This window comes from Drosophila yakuba, chromosome 2L (assembly GCF_016746365.2).
Source record: "Drosophila yakuba strain Tai18E2 chromosome 2L, Prin_Dyak_Tai18E2_2.1, whole genome shotgun sequence".
NCBI lineage: Eukaryota > Metazoa > Arthropoda > Insecta > Diptera > Drosophilidae > Drosophila > Drosophila yakuba.
The window spans coordinates 18,789,598-18,807,598 of record NC_052527.2 but is presented as its reverse complement, the minus strand read 5'-3'; the positions used below and the strand labels follow the sequence as shown (position 1 = coordinate 18,807,598).

The 18,001-nt window shown below is 41.0% G+C and overlaps 2 protein-coding genes and 1 long non-coding RNA gene across 11 annotated transcripts; 1 reads left to right on the top strand and 2 right to left on the bottom strand.

Moving 5' to 3' along the window:
• Positions 1–228: 228 nt before the first annotated feature.
• Positions 229–8,197, bottom strand: LOC6528870 (ATP-dependent 6-phosphofructokinase). 5 transcript variants are annotated; one of them, XM_039371634.1, is made up of 13 exons: positions 8,023–8,197; positions 7,856–7,958; positions 7,735–7,802; positions 7,349–7,670; positions 6,321–6,422; positions 4,960–5,301; positions 4,748–4,902; positions 4,263–4,371; positions 2,770–2,958; positions 2,069–2,511; positions 1,166–2,008; positions 868–956; positions 229–458 (listed from the first exon to the last, which is right to left on the bottom strand). In XM_039371634.1, the coding sequence occupies exons 1-13, from the start codon at positions 8,064–8,066 to the stop codon at positions 430–432; spliced, it is 2,838 nt and encodes a 945-aa protein (XP_039227568.1). In that variant the 5' UTR covers positions 8,067–8,197; the 3' UTR covers positions 229–429. The 5 variants fall into 5 exon arrangements, with proteins under 5 accessions (XP_039227568.1, XP_015054095.1, XP_002089902.2 ...); XM_015198609.2 differs by lacking the exon at positions 4,263–4,371 and adding an exon at positions 4,526–4,634 and having other exon boundaries at positions 229–956; XM_002089866.3 differs by having other exon boundaries at positions 229–956.
• A 1,406-nt stretch (positions 8,198–9,603) lies between these two features.
• Positions 9,604–17,993, bottom strand: LOC6528869 (14-3-3 protein zeta). Of its 5 annotated transcripts, none has more exons than XM_015198603.3 (8): positions 17,884–17,993; positions 13,135–13,290; positions 12,700–12,813; positions 12,463–12,589; positions 11,721–11,844; positions 11,442–11,605; positions 11,098–11,226; positions 9,604–10,404 (listed from the first exon to the last, which is right to left on the bottom strand). In XM_015198603.3, exons 2-8 carry the CDS (start codon positions 13,194–13,196, stop codon positions 10,249–10,251), a joined length of 876 nt encoding a protein of 291 aa, XP_015054089.1. In that variant the 5' UTR covers positions 13,197–13,290; positions 17,884–17,993; the 3' UTR covers positions 9,604–10,248. The 5 variants fall into 5 exon arrangements, with proteins under 5 accessions (XP_015054089.1, XP_015054087.1, XP_015054088.1 ...); XM_015198601.3 differs by having other exon boundaries at positions 17,772–17,901; XM_015198602.3 differs by lacking the exon at positions 17,884–17,993 and adding an exon at positions 16,498–16,618.
• Positions 11,850–12,536, top strand: LOC120320830. The gene is made up of 2 exons (XR_005560406.1): positions 11,850–12,367; positions 12,427–12,536. It is a non-coding gene; the product is annotated as an uncharacterized LOC120320830 (long non-coding RNA).
• Positions 17,994–18,001: the final 8 nt, after the last annotated feature.

Genomic DNA, 18,001 nt, shown 5'->3' with positions numbered 1-18,001 from the left:
GACAATCGATTGCGCCGATAGTTTGCAAACATTGAAGTTGCTGCAAAAACATCGATCTGTATAGGCCGCTTCCACTGAAACGTTGCTGTTATGTAGATGTTTCAACTGCGCCCTACAAACCATCATTGACTAGGTTATAAGATATGATATGCATATCTTTATTTACTACAAATTTAAACAGAAAATCCAGCTCAGTTCCACCATACCACTGAAAAACCAACTCGCGAATAAATTGTGCCAACAGGTCTTTGAATATGTATTTAGCACGTCGTTACAAATATATCATTGCTTCGTTCGATAACAATACTCGAAAAACATTTTGCAGATAGAATTTGTTCCTTTGACTGGGTAATGTGTCCAAATACTTTAACATTTAATTTAGTTGGGTTGAAGAACCAACAATTACGATAACATACGAAACGGTTTCCCCTAATAGGTTGCCAGACACTTTGGAACGGCTGCAATGTAGAATGAACTATTAACATTATTCAGTATTCGAGATTCGAAATTCAAGAATACACGATATTTGGAAAAATCATAAGAAAGAATCGACTGGCGGGCAATATAAATAAGTTATGTATTTGTGCGTTTTCTATGCGTCTGTAGATGATGAAATACTTTCGTATGTGCTGCTGTCATGGGCCTCTTCGTCTGATCTTGGTCGAAACCATTAAACGGATCGGATGGGGTGCCAAAACAACTGAAAAAGCGAACACAGAGACATATTCGAGGGTGCGGATAGGAGGACATTGATGCCTTGATGCAGCGATAGTGATGGTAAGCGGAAGTGGGGATCAGAGTCCGGATCCGAGTCCGCTTAGGCTACTGCGTCGGTGTCACACTCCTCCTCGACGGTGATGTACATACCCTCCTCCTCGTAGGCGGAATCGTGCTTGGCCAGGATACGCAGCAGGGGACGCAGGCGCAGCCACCACTGCTTCTTCGGGATTCGTTGACTGGAAGAAGAGTGGGTTACATAAAAAAAGTATTACTTTAAGAAACTATTCAAAAAAATCAATAGATAACTTATTTTTAAATTATAATAGATTTTTAGAAATAATTAACGGCCCTAATGCAAGTATTTAGACACAAAGAATATAGCACTTGACAAGAACCTAAAGGAAATTGACAGTCCCATTTATGGTCACTATTGGGTTAAACTTACTCGAAGTTCGTCTCGGCAATGAGGTCGACCAGTGGTGAGAAGCGGTACTGTCGCGACACGATTCCCAGCAGAGTGGCGGTGTCCGGGGACTTGCAGTTGACCACTCCGTTGGCGTCTATGTTCGCCTTGATCTGGGTGGCCAGCCAGTCGACACACTTGGCGGCCATTTTGGTACCCATATTGCGATCGAAGGGAGTGGGTGAGCCGCCCTGCTGCATGTGACCCAGGATGTTCATCCGGCAGGTGAAGAGGCCCTTGCCTTCCTCAGAGTACAGGCGGTAAATGAAGTCCGTGCTGTAGTTTTCGCTAGCCTTCTCGTTTCGCAGGATCAGACCACGGGAGACGCCCTCGGCCATCTTTGAAGCCATGTGGTAGACATCCTGCTGCAGGTCCTTGATGGAGAACTTTTCCTCGTAGATGTAGGCGGCATCAGCTCCGCCGGCCAAACCGGCCAAAGTGGCCAAATAGCCACAGTAGCCCCCCATCGTCTCGATGACAAACACTCGACGCTTGGTGCCCTGGGCCGACTGACGAATACGGTCGCAAATCTCCGTAATTTCATTTAAACCGGTGTCGCATCCCAGAGAAAATTCTGTGCCAGGCACATTGTTTGAGATCGTCGATGGAATAACCACAATGGGGATGCAGAACTGTGGGTAGTTGTCCCGCTGATCGGCGATCTGTCCGGCGGCATGGTAACTCTCAAAGCCACCGATGATCAGGAGACCCTGGATCTTAAACTCCTTGAGACGAGCGGCGATCTCCTTGAACTTACCCTCAGGCAGAGTGCGTTTGGTGCCCAAGTAGGCGCCACCCTGACCAACCCATCCTGAGACATCGGACCTGGAATTGGATTAATTGTAATAAATACAGATTCAGAGAGCAACCTTGCAGAATACTTACCAGCCCAGCTCGCGGACATTTCCGGCTATCAAACCCTCGACACCGTCATTGATTCCATAAACCACATCACCGCGGTAGATGGCATTTCGCACGAAGCTGCGCACAGCGGCATTCATACCGCAAGCTGGAGCACCAATGTGCATCACAGCTAGGCGGTATCCTTCGATTCCCTTACCATCGGCGTCGAAGTTCTCCTTGGGAGGCTTCAAGCGCGTCAGCATCTTGTAGGTCTCCAGATTCCGCTCGAAGGAGCGTCCGCGCAGCTTGACGGCATCCGCCCAGCGTTTCTCCGCCATGGCCTTGGCCACAGCCTGGGTGCGCTCGACGCACTCCATCAGCGGCACGCGAACCGCCTGGTTGCCGTCTAGAGAGATGACCACTGGCACCGAGTCCTTGGTGGCCTCCATCAGGGCCAAAGTGGCTTCAGCTCCCATGCGACAAGCCTGCGAGATGCATACAAACTTATTAGTTAACACTCTCAAGTCAAAAAGAGGTGAACCATATATTAAAGAGTATATCTTATTTTGTTTAATCGGTTTAAAATCAGATTTACAGCTACTATCGTGTATGACCAGCTTCTTAGTATTAGCGTTTAAGAGTATGCTACAAATTGTAACTATTGGGGATGGGGAAGTATGCTAGCTTGGTAAAGTGCTATAAATTAATAATCAAGGTACACACTTCAACTTCAACACACTTACCAAAATACGGTCGAAGGCACTGGGATTGCCACCGCGCTGCACGTGACCCAAGACAGTGATGCGGGCATCGTGCTTCAAGCGCTCGTCGATCACCTTCTTCACATCCTCGGCTGTAATGGGATGACCCTCGCGATCCATGGCTCCTTCAGCGACGATCACGATGTTCAGGCGCTGGCCAGCAGATCGCTCCTGTTGGTCGATTGTGTAGGAATTCATTTAAGTATATATGCAAGATACTAATCGTGGAAGATACAAAAACTACCAAAACACAAACGAATTATGAGAAGGCATGATGAACGGACATCATCATTTAAAAAAAATGTTTTTTACGTATGTATGTACGATGCTTTGCGATATGCTTTGCTTTACGATGTTGAAAGAGTGTGTCACCGCATGTGTATCAGCAAGCGTGTGAATACAGTGCGTTTCAGAAAACATAAGTTATTCGATGCTATTTATGTATTTTAGTTTTAATTATTTAAATGGCTGTATTTAAGTATTTAGGCTTGAAACGCACTGTAACTGAATAAATGTTTTGAAATATGAAGAATGGACGCACAAGTCAAAGTCAATGAATAAAACATTGAATAAAACATGAAGATTTACAGATCGATTAAGCAAGGATGGACGTTAGTAGAGTTGGGAAAGTTAATAAGGAAACTCAGTGACATCATGAGATAAAACAGAGACCCAAAGACCCAAACAATAAAAACAAATAGCTGTTAAAGCTGTTTATCCCCATGGAAATTTCGGCACGTCGAACAGGCCCAAAACAAAGCAGAATAAAATTTAGAATTTTAAATTTGACAAAAAGTAACTAGAAATTAATTGGATAGCGAAGGACTCTGGTCCTGACCTGGTGGAGCTTGACACAGATCTCGTCCTTCCAATTGACTGACACCGGCTCCTCGGGTATGAACATAAAATCAGCCTCTGTGGCTATGGCTGCCGATATGGCTAAGTAACTAAAAAACAAGAGATTAAGTACAAAAATAACAGATGGTTCACAAATGTCGGGGAGATCATTATCGGGGAATTGGGAGTGTCTGGGGTAAACTTAAAATTAGTTACAATATGATTTTGATATGCTGGTACAGACAAAAACTGTGCGTAATTCATTCCGTATCTCCGTTTGTGTTTAGAGAAACATTCGTGTGCAGTAAGCAGAAAATAAGAACAAGCTTTGTATGGCAAGTGTCGCTCTTAAATAGTGTCTTTAAAAAAATGGTGTACCTAAAAGTACAAGTGTACTACTTAAGCATTAAGCAACGACAACTGCACTGAAGTATGTATATATAAAACTCTATCTACGAACAGGAATATTATCTCGACAGTTCATTATTATAGTTATAGGTAAACAATTTGAACTATAAAATATCTTCTGCGTGCCTATGGGCGATTCAAAATTTCTATACAAGCTGTCGAGAACATATTTCTGAAGCTGTTGCGACTTTTCTCAGTGCTGATAGAACGGAAATGGAGCTGCATCTTGCCTGGGCCAGCTGAGAGCAGAGCCTGTCTGGCCAATCGACCTTGGGCGGCATTTCGGGAATGAATATGAAATCCGCCTCGCACGCCAGTCCGCCCACAAGAGCTAAATAGCTGCAAAAATATATTACAAAATATTAGTCAAAAGGGGGATAGGATTTTGGGGGAGATGGGGACACTAAGATCGATCGACATAACACTTCGGCCACAAAAACAGAAATGTGCGAAATGAGTCGACGACATTCAACAGATTTCCGTTTGGGCTTGCCTGTTCCAACTTGAGGACAAGTCGATCGGGCCAATCTGGCTGCGGAGGAGATTCGGGCAGAAATACGTAGTCTGCCTCGGAGATAATGCCAGCTACCACCGAAAGATAGCTAGAGATAGTCGTTCCAGGCATTAGCTAAAATCCCAATTAATCACTGACACTAAGGCTAACACAGAGGCAGCCCAACTTTGCTCGCAAATATCCGCTTAGATATCAACTTACCCGCAATGACGACCCATGACCTCCATGATGAAGGTGCGCTGATGGGAGTAGGCGGTACTGGAAATGGCATCGATGGCCTCAATAATGCGATGCAGAGCCGTGTCCGTTCCGATGGTCATGTCCGTGCCACAGAAATCGTTGTCGATAGAGCCCACCTACAAATAATTCCATCCATTAGTAACTAAAGCGAAGGAGACCTTTGTGTACCGTACCAATCCAACGATATGCAGGACATTGAACTTCTCCTGCTGCTCGGTGGTAATGGTCTTGTTAGCGACCAGCTCGTTCAGCAGGCTGGACCACTCCTGACGGAACAGATTGGCGCCGGTAAGAGAGCCATCGCCTCCAATGACCACCAGATTGGTGATTCCCCGCTGGATCAGGTTGTTGGCGGCTTTCAAGCGACCCTGACGCTCACGGAAGTCCTGGCAACGGGCGGAGCCAATGATCGTACCACCACGATGGATGATGGACGAGACTGAGGCCCAGTTGGCTTCCTGGATGCAGTCGCCTCCATCTACCATGCCCTGGTAGCCTTCACGTATGAAGTAGACCTTGCGGGAAATAAACACGAAACAATTGTAGATATGGTGTAAACCAGAAGAGAGTTTGGTATCCTCATGGCGCATGACATCATTAGCACCGTTTAACATCATCGAATTAGAGTTTATTATATTTAATTTGTACACTGCCAAATTGGTGAATTTTTTTGGAAGTATAGAAGAATTTAATATATGTTATTTAAATATTAAAGTTAAAAACAAAAAATATTTTAAACATTCAAAGCATTTAATTATTCAAATACCGTTACAGGTATGTAATCGGAATTAAATCGATACTTTTTAAGCAACTCACATAGGCGAAAATTCAAATTTTATAACGCTTTAAAAAATGAAAAAAAAAAAACAAACTATAATGATGCCAAGGCACTATCAGATTAAATTTATAGATTAGACTACTGGAACTGATTACCAACTATTTGAACAGAAATTTGTTTAGCATCCTTAAGAAATACATATGTACGCACTCTCAATTGATTATTTATTAATTTTGATCATTTTATAGAAAATATCAAAGGCTATTAGCAACGCGTGCCAATAACTTTTCTTTTATTGACCCCCAAGAATTTTAAATCAAATAAATAGATTTTAATCAATTTAAATTGGCTAGCAATTGACAATTTTTTTTGCATATTTTCGAGGGCCCAAAAGCCAGAAATTCCCTACCAAATTAATGATTTCATTTAAATAAACCGAATAGAAACCAAGAGCGACAACAAAAAACGAAACAAATTAGCCGAAATCGAAATCGCATGTGAGGGGCCCGAAAATAAACCCAATGTCAATGTGCATGTACACATATATTCTTGAATTTCTTTTCGCACCGATTGGAGATTATCTAACTGGCTTTGCGGACCGACAGCCGTGGTTCAACGGCTGCTGATAAGCAAATTACCAGGTGTTTTACGTAAATTTCTGGGTTCAAATGGGCTTGCTGCCTGTGCTCGGGGGTCGGGGTCACCGGACGCGATGCTGCGTGGACGGAAAGTACTTGACAGAGGTCACCAACTCACCTTGCAGCCCAAATAGATGGCCATACGCACACAGGCTCGGACGGCGGCATTCATGCCCTGGGAATCCCCGCCGCTGGTGAAGACCGCCAGTCCTTTGTCCTTCTGCGAGCCACGGGCCAGGAATCGTTGATTAATCTCGGAATTCATTTTTCTTTATTTTTCACTATATCTCTAACTGGTATCGTAACGGATATCTCACAAAGCACACACTATGAACCACTATTGAACTCGGGAGGGAGTTTCCCTATTTTGCTACTATGCTAGCCGAGCAGCTGGAGCTGGGTTATATCCAAGTGGGCTATAAATACTACTACTGCTCCGTGCCGTGGCTTTTCAGTTACTAGCAAAATATACGCTTGCAGGCGGTATTCACAAGTTTCGCTTTTGCTTTTGACGTTTCAAGGTGACCTTCAGGCCAGAGACGCATACACAACACACACGGACACACGCACACAGCCACGGGCTTTCTGTAAGTGCGTACTGATGCAATGCCAACTTTGGATGGTTAAATCCGGCCTAGAGTTCGCTTTAACGCGATTGCCCTAACTTCTTTCGATTGAGTTCGTAAATCGGTTAATTCTATCTGTGATGAACGGACTTTTCGCGACTAGCAACGAGCGGAAAATAGCGTTTAACCAATTTGTTTACGTTCGACCACAATCGTTCAGCTGTTGATCAGCTGGTTATCACTGGGCGAGTAAAAGCTTTCGCGAGCTTTCACCGCTGGGAATGGGGAAATTCGGGAGCTGTCATCGGTTGTGGGTGGGTGCCGTACCCGTTATCGTTATCGTTAATATAAACCGTTATTCTGTCTCTTAAAAAAGCGGAAAATATAACCTAAGCTAGAAAAATGTTTAGTCTGTTTAATATTATATGACATCATGTAGGATCTCCCTTCAATAGATTAAGGTATTAAACTGATCTACAACTAGACCATCTGCCGAAATGTAAGAGCTTTTTTGGTTAAATATTAGTGCTCGTTTGAAAACGTAATTATTCATTCACTGTAAAATGCGAGAAAAACTTACAAAAGGCTTGACCGGATGCACAAAATCTAAAACATCCTGCATGGTTCTCAAACACTTTCGCAGCTCTTCTAGCGATTTGGCACCTTCCTTTTTTGGAAAGCTCTTTTTCTTTTTTCTAACACTTTTTTCAGAATAGTTATCAGCATTGAGAAACCCATTGTGCACATTACTTAATGGTCTTCCACATCGTTGCGCAGGTTTGTCATCTTTTATGTTTTTATCGCTAGGACTATCATTCTTTTGATCACTACAATAACTGTACGACTTTATAAAATGTCGAATCCAATTAAATTTTACATTTAAAAGAGCATTTTCTCTATGCCTGTAAAAGGAAAAAGTGATTTAAAGTCCTATAAAGTTAAAGTTATACTTAGAAAAACACATACGAAATATCTTGAGGACTATACAAATGATGACTTCGTGTGCATTGGATATCGATGCTTAGACAAGTCAGCTAAGAGAATCGAGAAGTCCAATAAGTTGATGAGATTCAAATTGGATTTTTACCTTTGGCCTAATCGGAAGTGTTTTGGTTGAGTTTCCTAAGCGAAATATTGTAGGTCCATGAAAACGACGGCATTGTTGTATCCGTCCATTAATTTCCAAAAATCTCCAATCAGTAGAACAACTATAAGTGGGTATGGTGAACATATCAAATTCAAACAGTAACTTACAAGGGATTTAATTTGGTAAATACTCGAAATTTTATTGAATGCATGCCAAACCAAATTTTGCTCCGAAATATTGAACATTTTTATTAGTTAACCAATTTTTCTAATTTTCTGCACTCAATTTTTAGTTGTTTTTGACATTTTAGCTAACGTAACATTGATCTACAAATATTTGAATAAAAACTCTTTTGGTTGGTTTTTGTATTATTTATTTAATTTTTTGTTTTTTTTTGTTGGTAATTAAGAAACTGTAATTTCAATAAACTTAAATATTCCACTCATACATCAATCTTTACCTCTGTTATATGCATACAATTTACGCCTACACCCGGTTTAATTTTCATCTGGTTGTTATTATTTTTCGGTTTCATGAATGTATTGCAGTTTCACAATATTATTATTTCATGATCTGGGACTCGATTTATTAGCGTTGCGGCAAAAGTGTTTCTTTTATTTAAATATATATTTTTTTGGTTTGCTTTTTTTATATTCCTCACATTCATAATATAGCGATAAATTCAATTGCGAAAATATACATTTACTTTTATCATACATACATATGTTCTGTATGCTGGACAATAATATATTTTCTTTCAATACACATGCAAAGTTTTCTTGTATTTAAATTAAAAATTTGAATAGTTTAGTTCACAATATTTATGTATTTTGATTCGATCTTCATTTAGATTCCATTTTTAATTTTTCCATTTCTGATTTGCAGGCTGCAATTGTCATAGATTGAAGAAGTCGACCACGTTTTTGAACGATAATAAAACAGCTAAGTAAGAATCGCCAGATTTTAGGAACAATTTGAGGCTGTTTCTTTGTTGGGGAAACGCTTCTCTGGGCTTAAACGTACAAATGTACTTCAAAAAGTTACACCACCCAACTAACGCAAAAATGGGGAATTGGGCAGACATCGGGCACAATAAAACTCGTGCCTTCGCCATGTTGCACACAAAAAAAAAAATGTAAGTGGACTTCCGCTAGGGGATCATAGACTTGATTTCGTTCGCAAAATTCATTTGACAGACAGTTGGTTATATGTATGTATTATATGAGTTATGCTTTTCACAATTGTTTATACCAAGAAAAAACAACAAAGAAATTGCAATTGTAGATTTAACCCTTTTGTTTTATGTAAGACATGTATAAAAAATAGCAATGACCAATTATATATTTTCTGTATTTTTCCGTTCTCGCCACGTTCATCTAACAGATATGGTTCCTGACTCATGGGATTAGAACCGATTTCCGCACGTGCATTATAAATGCAGCCCTGTCTGTGTGTGTCTGTGTGTGCTTCTGTTTGTGTGTGTGGGGGAGGTTGAAAAACGAAAAGTGAACCAATTTCGAAATGAAGTAAACGTAAAATGGGAAACTAGGTTTTTTGGTTTTATTTGTTTAGAAAAAGAATTACAAATAATACATAAGTTTGTTTTTATTTTTGTTTTTCTCATTTGGTTCGCTTGGTTGTTGTTGCTGTTGCTGTATCTTTTGCAGTTGTTTCTGTTGCCATACGAAAATTAAATAATTAATTTGGACTCTTGCAAAAAACGTATAATAACCGATTATCTCATTTCATTTCTTGTGTATACAGTTAGGAATATTATTTATTTGTTTGTTTGTTTTGTAAGGAGGAAATCCACACGAGGCACCGCCAGGGCGAACAAATTCGGAGCATCTAGAGTTTGGCCGTTTCGATCGGGAAAAAACACACACAATTACGAATTATCTGCTAGATTAATTTGATTCAAAATCCGGAAAAATCATACCAAACTCCCTAATAGTCCGCATTTGTTTAGCCCTCACAGCGATGCTGTATTTTTCTGTATTTCTTAAGCAGTTGCAGATCTTAAGCTACATTTGAGTCGGATTGGCCGGCATCTGTCCAAGCATATGACCATCTGTATACTAGGTTCGGTTGCAACCGGAGCCCGGCTAAAAACTACCCGTGACAAACGGGAAAACGGCCTCAAATGCAGGCCCATCGGCCCCAAATGAACTGTGAAGCATTCTGCCCTCAATTCGTATGTTAATGTCTCAAATGTTTGCGCTTTTTGCCTGCCTGCTGCTCTCGCCTGGATTATCGTTTCATTTCAAATTGTTTTGCTTTGCTGGTTGCGTTTTATAATATTTGTTTCTCTTTGTTGTTTCTGGTTTTTGTTTGTTTGTATTACTGAATAATATTTGCATAGTCAAAAAGGAAACATTTGCTTAGTTGTTTGGTTAGTTGTCGCCGCCCTCCTGTGGCTCAGCTTCGTCGCCTTGGGTGTCGGACGTCCAGAGAGTCAGGTTGTCCCTCAACAGCTGCATGATGAGTGTCGAGTCCTTGTAGGAGTCCTCGTTCAGTGTGTCCAGCTCGGCTATCGCATCATCGAACGCCTGGGTGGCGGGTCAAAAAAGGTTACTTTAGTATAAATTCTCTGAGGTTTTGGATTAAAGGAAATGTTTGGCAAGGCGAATGCAAGTTGGTAAAACAAAAGCATTTTCAAAGTGGCGTTAGGTTCATTCATAATTGGCTTCACTAAACAACTTCATAAAACTGAACTCTAAGGCAAATCGTGTAAATCAAAATAAAAATAAAACAGTTTTGTTGACCTTAACAAAATAAAAACGAAAAGTGTTCACCAGCAAAGGCTGCATGTAAATTATTTCACAGGCAAAGTTTTTCGTATTTCTCATGCAATTCGAGGGGGAAAATATACGGGTGGAGTGATATACATATTGTGCTTCAAAAAGTTTGTAATCTCAGTAAAATAGTTGCAAAGGTAGCTTAAAGTGTAAAAAGTTGTACTTCTTTAAAGTCAATATGAGGGATTTCCAATCGGTTTATTTTTTTTTTTAGCTTCTTAAAATTGCACATGTTTGCATGTGTTTGAGAATACACTTTTGAAACGCTTTGGTGGTAATGCATATCTCTTCGTCGGGTTAAAGCTCATTTAGTTGGTTAATTAGTCGCTGGATATCTTACTCAGTTTAGTTACTAACAACAACAATTTATATCATTGGGTGATTAGTATTCGTAAGCGAATTATTAAGTTTACACAGAAGATACATGTATAAGTTGAACTGAACCTGTTTAGCTAAGTGACAAGCCCTCGCTGGTGAATTGATAATTTCGTAATAGAAGACGGAAAAGTTGAGAGCAAGACCTAATCTGATTGGATGTGTGGGCTGCATTTTGGTTTTTGCAATATCGAACGCCTCCTGATAGGCTTTTTTCGAGTCCTCAACGACGGCTTAACGATTTACACATGAATCAGTTATGTAAAAAAGTAAGAAACAAAACCAAATGTTAGGAAACCATTTAAAAGTAAACAGAAAACTTCTTAAGTATCGATGGATAGTGATTTTGTGTGCCTTTTGCTCGCTTGCCATACATTTCGATTAATCGAGCCAAGTCTCAATGTGTTATTAACCTGTTTAGCCAATTGGCAAGCTTTGTCTGGTGAGTTCAAAATCTCATAGTAGAAGACTGAGAAGTTAAGGGCCAGACCCAAACGGATGGGATGTGTTGGCTGCATTTTACCCTTGCTAATGTCAAATGCATCCTGGTAAGCGGTTTGCGAGTCATCGACAACGGCTGTGTTTTGCAAGAATATTTGTAGTTTGGTTTATAAAGATTTTGATATTGCACAATTCGGGTGTACAATTCAAGCGTAGGATGTTTTTGTTGGAGTGCTTTACAAGATACTTACTGTTGCGTGCGTCTCCTGTGGCAACCTCGGCTAAATACCTGTAGTAATCACCCTTCATCTTCAGGTAGAACACCTTGCTCTCGGGATTGCTGGCTTTTGGAATAAGGTATTTGTCCAGAAGTCCCTGTAAGCAAAGGAAACAATCACTTCAATTAATCTCATATCAATTTCGGATCCTAAACGCAGCAATTAACCAAGTAAGCCGCCTGGCTTATTGTAAACCCTGTTCTGCCACATTTTTCATTTAAAAATCCATCAAGCACCAGTTAAGTTTAATCCAATATGAAAGACCCAATCAAAGGAAAGCGAATGGGGAAACCCCGAGTTCAACCCTGGCCATGGTCTATTTTCTGATCCGTGAACGCCAATATAAATTCCATATACACACAAGGCAGAACCTCTGTGTGTGGGGGAAAATGGAAAATGTCCATTTTAAAAATAGATTTATTGATTGTAACAAATTTTTATATTTCACTAGAGCAAGAAGGAAAACCAGAAAACTGGGCCCATCCCCTGGAAAACCCACCGAACCATCCAACCAACACCCTCGACAGATGAGCTTGCCAAGGGCGGAGGGGATAATATATATATGTAGGCGGTTGACAGGTTTGCCATCTTCATCACCGTCAATTCAGATGAACACCCAAGTGAGTTGTGGGTATGAAAATAATTAGATGGACCAATTACAACCCCATAAATCCTTCAGAAAGAGACTTGCGCAGAATTGCGGACCACCACTTACCAAAACTTCGTAGCAGATTTCCCTCAGCTCCTTCTCCACACGCTCTCTGTACTCACGGGCGAGCTGCTGTTTTCTAGCGGATGCTTCGGTTTTCTGCTCAATGGAGGAGATGACACGCCACGATGACCTGGTTTGGACATGTTAAACACACCCGGAGAAGGGGAAGAAATATACAGCTTAGCACTTGAACTTCAATCTATAGTGCGACATTAATCAAGCGGTGATTGATTGACTCACCTGCGGGCACCGACCACATTTTTGTAGGCAACGGAGAGCAGATTTCTTTCCTCATTTGAGAGCTCAACGCCAGTCTCTGTGACGGACTTCATGGCCTGGGCCATGTCATCGTAACTGCATAGAGAACATTCCATTAGTAATTTGAAATATTTAGTCTAGCAGATTACAAGAATGGTTTTATTTCATTTTTAACTGTAAACTAGATATCTTAATTGCTTTATCTCAAAGCAATTAAATCTATTTTAAAAATTGTATGTTTACTGCCATTCCAGTTTTTACAACTCCCAAAAATATAAAGATTTTCTTATGACATTTGTTTTTTTATAAGTATGATCAATTGCGCAGTCATAATGATAACTTTTTCCAAATGAGTTCATAGGGTTCTTTTGAAGTTTTGGGAGGTTGATGAACCTTATTATAGGAGGAACCACTTACCGTTCTGACTGCTCGGCCAGTTTAGCCTTCTGGACCAGCTCTTCCTTATCGACTGTCGACATTTTGTTTGATTTTTTTTTTTGGGTTACTTCACAAAACTAATAAAATACGCCACACAGTTCGATATGCCCCTCAAAAGTTGCTAACAATGGCTTTCTGCAATAAATTAGAACGTAAATAGGAGCATTAGTGGGTTTTTTCAGCAAAGGAGAAATGTAGGTGAGGCAACCTTAAACCGTTATCTGGTCTAACGGTTCTCGGCTGTGAGCTCTTTACAAACACCTGACTGACTAACAGAGTTCTGTTGCGGATTACCTGACTGTTATATTTAGCTAAAATTCCACATCCACCAGCAGTTGCACAACACTGCGAAATTTTCTTTGACTGTAAATTCTGAGGAGTCAACTGCCATATAAGATCACCCCTTATAAGGGATAATGGACGTTATAAGACATTTCATGTTTTGGTTCGATTAAAATTTATGCTTTAAATTTAATTAAAGGCCGCGACAAATTCCATATTCGTTAGCTTTGAAAGGCATTTAAAAGATGTTTGGTTTTACTTTATGTTTAGGTATTCCCCCAAACGATTAAAAATATTTTGAATGGTTTAAAATCGTAATAAAAGCTCTTAGAATGATTATGATACATTTAATATTGCATCTTATGGATGACAGTTATATATTATTCGAAAATCAGACGCGTCCAATATACCCGCAATGCACTTGCGCGAGTATTTCTAGGTAAGTTGTACGAATTTAGTTTGTTGTCATGCTTCCGCTGGACGAAAGTGTTGGATTCAAAGCTGCGATGACTCATGCACTCGCATCAGGTCTTTATTGACTAATCGCTGACGTAATGGCTAATTTAAATGGGAAAAGGCCAGCGACAAAAGTAATGTACCACTGGACATGGTCGCACGTGTGTCAACTATGCAACTATTGGAAGCCCAGTTTATGGGTTGTGGAAGGCCGAAGGTGGAAAGAGAGTATCTGGCAGATAGATGTGAAAAAATACAAGTTCGACAACAGCGATAAAAATAAACCATGAATAAAAAGAGAGAGGGAGAAATGGAGCACAAGTCGGCCCGCCTTAATGCGTTTTTATATATTTTTGTGTGAGTGCCAAAGATAGAAATTTATGTACGTGCATAAAGACAGTCTGTTTGTGTTCCCCGTACGTACAGTGACGCACTCAATTACTTGCCCACTCGGAGAACTTCTATCGATTAAACGTGCAGTAATTATTGGAAAGCAAACAGAAAGAACTAAATAAAACACAGGAATGCAGGAGACAACCATTAATCCCCTCACACGTAATCCAATTATAATTCCTTGCGATATGATCATCCAAACTTTCAATGTAGGACCAATTTCCGGCTTGTATTTTCAAAAGGACGTTAAGAAAGGAAAATCGATTAATTTCCGCTCGACCTGGAGAAAGCTTGGAAACTGGCACTGCCAGGGACGAGGGGTGAACATTGATCTGTGAAAATGCATATGGGCGTTGCTGGTATTTTTAGACAACTGGTGGCTCTGGCTCTGGACAAAACAAAAATGTTTTGTTTGCCCGCCGAACGGAAACCTCGAAAACCAAGCGCACAAGAATGCCAGCTAATGCAGGCAGCCGATGATAGAAATGGAAAATCTCAACACATCGGCGTCATAAAAACACCACCAACCATCCCACAAATACCACGTTCAATTGGATTTACAGTCCAGCTTCGCTAGCAGCGACCGCAAAATGTAGCAATTGAAAAGTTCCAAATCTAAATATTACACTACTTTTACATTTAAATGATTAGATGGAGAGATGAAAAGCTTCTCTAAAAATTGTTTGAAAACCCATAGAAATGGTCTTTGCTAAAGCTAAAAACTAGTTTTAGAGACCCAGTAACATTTGCACAAGCAATTATGAGTTCTGCGCAGTTGTCTAAAAAGCAACCAATTGAGGTTTAAACCATATGAAAAACACAGCTTTTATTTGTGATGCGATCGACTGTCAAATTGAAAAAGCATTGACCCTTTGTCAAAAGGGCGGCGGGGCGTGGCGGAAAGATGGAGGGGGAAGGGGTGCGGTCTGCCGACGCGTTTTTAGGTCAATTGAAATGCTTTCTGGCTGTGTTCGGCAAATTCCAAAACATTAAGCCAGGCGTAACGTAAATTAACGTAACACTCCCCTAAATGGTCACAAACATGTTTGTAGTTTTTATCGGATATATCAAAGGAGAAAAAACTTGTTTCAACCACGCAGATTGCTCATCTGCTTGAACGAATAAATGGTAGGAAGGGGTAGGGAAAAACAGGTGGGAGGGTATCTCGAAGTCTTAGATAGACTTCAGTGGACGGTTAAACACCCATATGGTCGGGCTAATTCCGGGGCTAGAAAACCCAGCTAAATCCGTGTCGGATGGATTCTTAGGTACTTTAAACTCTATCTGCGCCGGCCGACAGCATGCGCAGTAGCTCAAGAACCCCGCAAGCCCCCAGAGCCCGCAGAACCCGAGCCCGAACAAGAACCCAATCCCCGATGATGTAGAAATTCCTCTACACTGTAGATACCGCTACTACGGCTCTACATGGGGCGAAAAAGTTACTAACTTTTATGGGGGCTGTGTGCGTGCGGTTCTGCGTGTGTTGGTGCGTTCTGGGTGGTGGTGGTAATGGTGGTGGGGATGGGTGAGATGATGTTGGTGGGGCCGCCAATCGTGTTTCCAAGTGCGGCGCTACAAAATTATAAAAATAATCGGGAGAAAGGGGGAGCGTGGTGGGAGGAAGGGAGAGAGCGGAGAACACTGCAGAGAGAGGCCGAAATGTATCTACCACAGGCGGCTGCCAAGTGTGTTGAGTTTGGCGAGGAAACCCACCTAACCGCGTGTCCCCATCCAAGTTGATATATATATATCTATCTTGGCGTACTGTGTGTACATATAGCTGGCTATATATGCGTAAATATAGAAGTCGGCTATGTCCGCCGCCTACAACTTAACCGATAAACTGCTGATGTTGATGAGAAATACGAAGCTACAAGCGAATCTCACCGCATCACATACATGCACCAATACTCGGGCAAATTGGGAATGTTCTTTTCTTTCAATTTTTTTTTTTTTTTTTTTTTTGCACAAATTCACACTTTATTCTTTTGCGTAGAATTTTTTTTGGCTTCGGATCGATGCCGATGGAGGTATTTCGATTTTTCTGCGGGCCGAAGTATAGATGCATGTAAGTGATTACTCATAGGCGGCATTACACGTGTTTTTCCTTCGGATATTTTAGCAATTTTTCGTTTTATAATTCCATACACATACTGGCAGGCGCTCACACATGAATACAAGGCACTCTGGGCCAGCAAAAATGTTACTTACATTCTCGATTAACTGAAACTGAAACGACAACGAACACTACCAACGAACGAATGAGAATGACGGACGGCAAAGGTTGCACACATTCGCCGCGCCGCTGTATCTGTGTTTCTGCGCTCTCCCCACGCACACTCTCGCAGGGCACATGCGCCGCCGCAGAATGAGAGGGAGCATACGGATTGGCGCATGTGAGAGCGAGAAAGCGCGACAAGTGAGAGAACTTCAGGGTTGCCAACCTGCTGTATAAATTAATGTTGCCAGGTGTGCAGGTAAAACTTAGAAACCAAACTTTCAGATACAATATACTAATTAATAGCCGTCCTAGAACTTGTAGATAGAGAGCTTTAAAAAGAGCCAGCTTTTATTGTCAAGTCTCCCCGTGTTACCATCGGGCTATGGAGTAATAACTTATAGTTCGTCCCCAACCTGTTGAAACTTTCTAGCGCTTATCTCGCTGCCAGATTACGCTTTTATCTTGACTTTATGGCCTCCACAAGGAGGAAACTAATCGGGAGATGTATGCCATTGATAAGGGGGTGGCGGTAAATTGCCTTAATTCTAATTTGGATTTCATTGAATTGGTGCACTCACACATAAAACGAAATATCCACGCACTTATGTTTTTCGTGAGGTGAGCCAGGGCCTATGATTGAGCCTGAAGTTACGGCGATGATTTTACACTAAAGTTGTAGTTCTACTGTCAATATGAGAAAATGCTACAAATTTATAAAATATTTTTTTGACTTTTTACTGATGTTTTTAATGATACAGCTAGAATTTTCTTGCTCTATGTAGACTATATTTCTAAATATTTTAAAAGATATTTAATAATTTAAGATGATTTTGTATTTATCTAGCATAAAGTGTCATTAATTTGAAAAGCAAGGCCCTGATAGGAGAACAAGTGTATTCGAATTTTCAAAATAATTGCAAAGTGTGTTGCATTTCGAAACGTGCATGGCGAAGACATGCTCACGCGCCCATCTCTACATTTTACTACAGCTCACAAAGAACAAGACGGAGAAAATTACGTCATCGGCGTCCTATTTGGTTGCGGTAATGAAAAATTGCTACGTCCATTTCCAATTGTAATGGGATTTTCGCAAGGCCAGTACCGCACGCAATCAAATGTAGAGAGCCCCACGACCAGGTGGCATCCAATTAGGAAGCCAACGAATCGATAAAGTGTGTGGGCGCACTTATTCGGGGAAAATTTTATCCGCCGACAATATGGCGGTCGCAAGCCGACACACGACGCACTAGGTGAAACTACTCACTGTGCCTGGGATTTTAAGCGAATTTCGAAAATATGCGTAATCCTTGGGCTTTCAGCTATCGACTTTTGACTTAGTTTTAAACGAGCAAGCACTTATTAATTAGTTAATTCACCTCTTACGGCTCGGACGTGAAGGTTCTTCTTCTTCTCTACGCGCAGCTGTGTTGAAAAACGAGGAAAGCTGAAGTAGGGATGGGCCCGCAGGAATTTTCCAACTCGCGCGGTGCGAAA

Bases quoted from the DNA above. Each gene is read 5' to 3' on its own strand.
- LOC6528870 (XM_015198609.2), bottom strand. From the start codon at position 8,066: ATGCATTCAATAAAATTTCGAGTATTTACCAAATTAAATCCCTT. The intron at 7,959-8,022 runs GTAAGTTACTGT...TACTGATTGGAG, and splicing joins TTTACCAAATTAAATCCCTT to ATTTTTGGAAATTAATGGAC. The intron at 2,009-2,068 runs GTAAGTATTCTG...ATCCAATTCCAG, and splicing joins AATGTCCGCGAGCTGGGCTG to GTCCGATGTCTCAGGATGGG.
- LOC6528869 (XM_015198603.3), bottom strand. From the start codon at position 13,196: ATGTCGACAGTCGATAAGGAAGAGCTGGTCCAGAAGGCTAAACTGGCC. The intron at 11,606-11,720 runs GTAAGTATCTTG...TGCAAAACACAG, and splicing joins CACAGGAGACGCACGCAACA to CCGTTGTCGATGACTCGCAA. The intron at 10,405-11,097 runs GTTCAGTTCAAC...CCCGCCACCCAG, and splicing joins CTTGTCACTTAGCTAAACAG to GCGTTCGATGATGCGATAGC.